This window comes from Gregarina niphandrodes, assembly GCF_000223845.1.
Source record: "Gregarina niphandrodes unplaced genomic scaffold scaffold00008, whole genome shotgun sequence".
Classification (NCBI taxonomy): Eukaryota; Apicomplexa; class Conoidasida; order Eugregarinorida; family Gregarinidae; genus Gregarina; species Gregarina niphandrodes.
Genome location: NW_011645779.1, coordinates 341,679 through 345,867, shown reverse-complemented (window position 1 = coordinate 345,867; position 4,189 = coordinate 341,679). Strand labels below are relative to the sequence as shown.

Sequence of the window (4,189 nt, the reverse complement as noted above, 5' to 3'; positions counted from 1 at the left end):
CTGGCCCTCTTGAACAAACAGAGCCGCTATGAGACTTGTCAAAGTCGACTTTGGCCGTCTGGAGCTGGTCACCATCAAGACTGATTTTTTTTTGTAAATTTGTAAGACATCCTGCTGGAAATAAAATCCGTATCATGCGGAACTTACTGGCATTTCATGTGCCGTACTGCCCCGAGCAAAATGGTGGAACCTTCGTAGCAAAGCCTGGGTAAAGTATTTCTACTAATTTGCACTGACGACACACACGCCAGATTCCAGCGGTCCACGTAAGAACTTCTTGCTGCAAGTCAATCTTTTCGGAAGATGAGCCCCGCACGTGCTCGACGCGATTGCCGTCCTTCACGATGTCGAACTTCTTAACCGAACACTGCCTCTTCGGGGTCATGGGTTTCACCTGCACTTGGGATGACTCAAACAACTGGTTCGTACGCACAACCGCCTCAACCATTGGTACCCGCCACGGCCAACCCCTGTTGAAACAGGCCCGCTATGAGAGCTGCTAATCGTCAGCAATGAATTATTAATGAAGACTTTTGGATCAGCTCGCGACACCAAAAATTTGCTCGCGATTACTTCGCAAACGCGTGTGTGTAATCTTCTGGTGCTCCTTAGCTACCACATGACCATACCTATGGACACATACTTCAACATAGTCATTTGAATACCTAGCATCTGTCCCCACCAAGGCTATTATCAGTACAAACCCGGATGTGGCAGGTAGTTGTGGGCCAGTATCGCTGTAAACAACGGACAACACAACGGGCAGCCCTGCAGAAATCGTCTGGGTCCGAAATACCCCGCATTTGGGGGCCGTAACCACATCAGTATTGCCATTGTTGTTGTTACGTTGAACTTTTCTGTTCTCGATATCAACCGTTTGCCACTCACTATTTTGATGTCAAAAAAATGGGTCTCCCAGTAACTTCGCGGCGTGCAAGTTCGAAGGCGGTTGCTCTGACGGCCGTCATGACGGTCCTTCGAGGGGGTGATATGGTTTTGACGGATCCCCAAGGTCTCGGCGCTGTGGAATTGGGTCTGAGGTCGGAGCGGAGCAACTCCGTGGTCAAGCTCAAGGTAGCTGTACCACGCGTACCACCGGCCAGTGCCCTGGCCAATTTCGACGTTTTGAAGGAGTGTAGCGCAGCTCACATCATCCGGGAATCATGTTCGCGAGAGCAAGCCATCGACTTCGGGGCAGCCTTGTTGTCAGGAGTTGTACGGCAAGTGCTCGACATTATGCACGAAGCCGATATGACGAAGCTCACGCCGAAACAGGGCGAGTCGATGGAAAAGGTCCTTGAAGCTATCGCGGCTGCTCTATTCACCCAGTGGGCCTCGGACTCCCAAACCGTGGCTCAGGAGGCCGTTATTCGCTTCGCCATGAACTACCCCGTACCTCCGGCCGCCACGGTACCGGGCTGGTACACCGCTACCGCCGAAAACTGGCTGCCTAACGGTTGGGATGCACCATCCACCTCCTAGACATCCTTTGCGCTAATCTGCGCTATTCTTTTTTTAGACGCTCGACCAAACACACTTGACAAAAGACGCTGGGCCAGAGGTGCTCATTTCTGGTCTCGTATAGAACGTTTTTCATCGCGTACGGGATACATTCACTTGTACGTCACAGTTCATCTGAGTAGCGTTTGAAACACCAGCTAGCGCCTTGGTTTGTGGGGTCGAAGAGAAAGGTGCCATTCTCATGTACTGTTTCCAAAACGTAGACATGGTAACCTACGGGTGCGGGGAGAGACTCAATGAATTGCTCACTGTCAGGCGGGATGCTTCTAGCAATAATGTTTCCACAAATTTGCTGAAGCACATCGCACCCTTGTGCCCAAATATCGAGTCTTGAACAGCCCTTTTCGTACAAAGTGTGTTCAAGTCGTAATGCGGTGTGCTCACACTCTGGAGTCCACGGTTCGATGCTCCCTCGTGGTCCGTTGCCCGATGGCCGCATGAGAAATTGGACGTACCCCGATGCACAAAAGTGAGCCATGGTCTGGACTGCTGCAGCTTCGACATTGCCTGTCGCCGCGACGTCGACGAGGAAGACCTTAGCCGCTGTCGCTACCGCTTCCGGAAGCTTCGTCCAGTCGACGTGCACGTTCTTACACAACTGGAAGAACGCGTCCGAGTCGCTCTTCCATAAGCGCCTCGTCACCTTCCGTGTATCCGCTGATGGTAGAATAACTGCACTGGACCACGGATCGTCGGAGCTCCAGGCAGCCTGGTGCTCGGGTGAAAGTTGGTGTTGCATTCTTACCACCTTGTTTACACTCTCATCAACCAATTTTTTGCACAAGCGACCATAGGGTGAAAAGAAGTCCTCCGCAACTCTTTTTAGGTCCGCTTTCACGACTCTATTGATACGTTTCTCACTTAGCCCACATGTTTCCTTACTCAGAGCTTCACGCATCTGCGTTTGAGCCCTTCCGTTCTCACGAACACCTCAACGGTATCGCAACCATCCGTACTGACCCTATCAAATCTCTGACCCTGTCGAATGAACAGAGCAGCCACGAAGGTCGAAAGTGACGACCCTGGTCGTCTGCAGCTGGTAATCATCATCACTGAAATAATAAGAGGCCGCCTACTGGCAGCCGCCCAATTACTGCTGAGAGCAATACTGAAGGCCACTGTATCCGGGCACGCTTCTTTGTGACTGGGTTGTGAGTAAAGGTACTGTTAGGGTATCTAATGAACGACCGAGGGTTATCGGGATCTTGTGAATCGGGATTTTATGAGTAAGCGTGTGGCCGGCATGATTGGATCGGTGGTTCGAATCCCGCCCAAGTCGGGCAAAAAATATTTATGCGGGTATTAGGGTTCTGGTTGGTTGTGTTATGTGTATGGGGGCGACGATTGTCAGGTAGCTTCAGTGTTAGTCCGACGGAGAAGGATTCGCGTGTGCAATATTTGGGCAAGTTTGCCTGTAACATTGGTGAGTGCAAGTACCATGTACGGGCGGGATTGAAGAGTCCATGGCGTGTATTACAGAAGGCAGCACGAAGTATGACGTCGGCGCAGGTGATGGATACATTGAGCCGGACGAACTCGACGGCTCGAGTAGTGGTGCGTGTGGTACTAGATGAGGAGTGGGAGACGAGTCATCGTATGAGCGCATGTCGACGGGCGGAATTAGGTCGAGGCAGGACAACGTTGACGGTACCATTGGACGGTTCATTGGGTCCATGGTCCACAAATTCATTCCGACAAAGTCATCGGCCTCACTTTTGGTACTTTTTTGCTGAAGACTGTCGCAATTCAATTACGTCTCAATTAGCCAAATTGGGTGGTGTAAGTGCACAGGACTTCGCAGCCTATGATATTAATTACGAATTGGAGATGCTACAGGTCGATGGTGGACATCTTAGTTTCGAGTATTCGGGAATGCTCAAATGGTCGGTCGTGCAGCTCTTTGTCTATTCTGGACTTGTCGCTTGGATGTTCTGGAAACAAATGAAACAAATGAAACACCAGCGTTTCCAGTTGCATCTGATGACTCAGATACTCAACGTCTCCTGTCTTTCTACACTTGCCGCAAGTGTACTGAACATACTCAATCTTGTCAAGGTCAACTCCACAGGCTCTACATTCCCGCTTCTCGAAGGACTCGCCGACGCTGCTCACACACTCGCTCACATCGCTGTCTCTAGTTGCCTCATCCTCGTCGCCCTCGGAGTCACTCTCAACGCGCCTCAACGCCTGCCCGGCGCCGTTCTCAAGCTCCTCGCAGCACTTATTGCTGCAGCACATATCGTCGTTGTCCTAGTCGACAAATACACTTCAGACTCTCGCTACAAATACTACGGCTCAGAAGGACCCGTCGGATGGGTACTCGTAGGCTTCCGACTCGCCCTCTGGGCTATCTTCCTATTATGCTGGCAACAGACCAGAGCTGACCCCCGAACACCCTCCAGCACCGAACGCTTCCTACGCAGGATCGTGCTACCCGCTTCCGCCTACTTCCTCACCTTCCCAGCCATCATCGCTCTCACACCCCTGGTTCGACCCTACCTCAGACACGCCTTCATCTACCACTCCACCTTCCTCGTCCAAACCGTCGCCATTATTTGGCTCAGCGAACTCTTCCTCAGCAAAGGAGAGTACTTCCAAGTCTCACAAATGTCACAATCTTTCCTACCCGTAACGACCCCCCCCTCCCCCCATCCCGCTCAAACGCCCC

General features: G+C 51.7%; 4 protein-coding genes across 4 annotated transcripts; 2 read left to right on the top strand and 2 right to left on the bottom strand.

Annotated features, from left to right (window-relative positions):
* Nucleotides 1–154: 154 nt before the first annotated feature.
* On the bottom strand, nucleotides 155–448 carry GNI_057770 (hypothetical protein; the record flags this gene model as incomplete). The annotated part of the gene is made up of 1 exon (XM_011131706.1): nucleotides 155–448. One exon carries the CDS (start codon nucleotides 446–448, stop codon nucleotides 155–157), a length of 294 nt encoding a protein of 97 aa, XP_011130008.1.
* A 458-nt stretch (nucleotides 449–906) lies between these two features.
* Nucleotides 907–1,482, top strand: GNI_057760 (hypothetical protein; the record flags this gene model as incomplete). Its single annotated transcript, XM_011131705.1, has 1 exon — nucleotides 907–1,482. One exon carries the CDS (start codon nucleotides 907–909, stop codon nucleotides 1,480–1,482), a length of 576 nt encoding a protein of 191 aa, XP_011130007.1.
* A 142-nt stretch (nucleotides 1,483–1,624) lies between these two features.
* On the bottom strand, nucleotides 1,625–2,419 carry GNI_057750 (hypothetical protein; the record flags this gene model as incomplete). Its single annotated transcript, XM_011131704.1, has 1 exon — nucleotides 1,625–2,419. One exon carries the CDS (start codon nucleotides 2,417–2,419, stop codon nucleotides 1,625–1,627), a length of 795 nt encoding a protein of 264 aa, XP_011130006.1.
* A 395-nt stretch (nucleotides 2,420–2,814) lies between these two features.
* On the top strand, nucleotides 2,815–4,189 carry GNI_057740 (putative transmembrane protein; the record flags this gene model as incomplete). Its single annotated transcript, XM_011131703.1, has 1 exon — nucleotides 2,815–4,189. A coding segment is annotated over one exon (1,375 nt), but the record flags the coding sequence as incomplete, so codon positions are not given.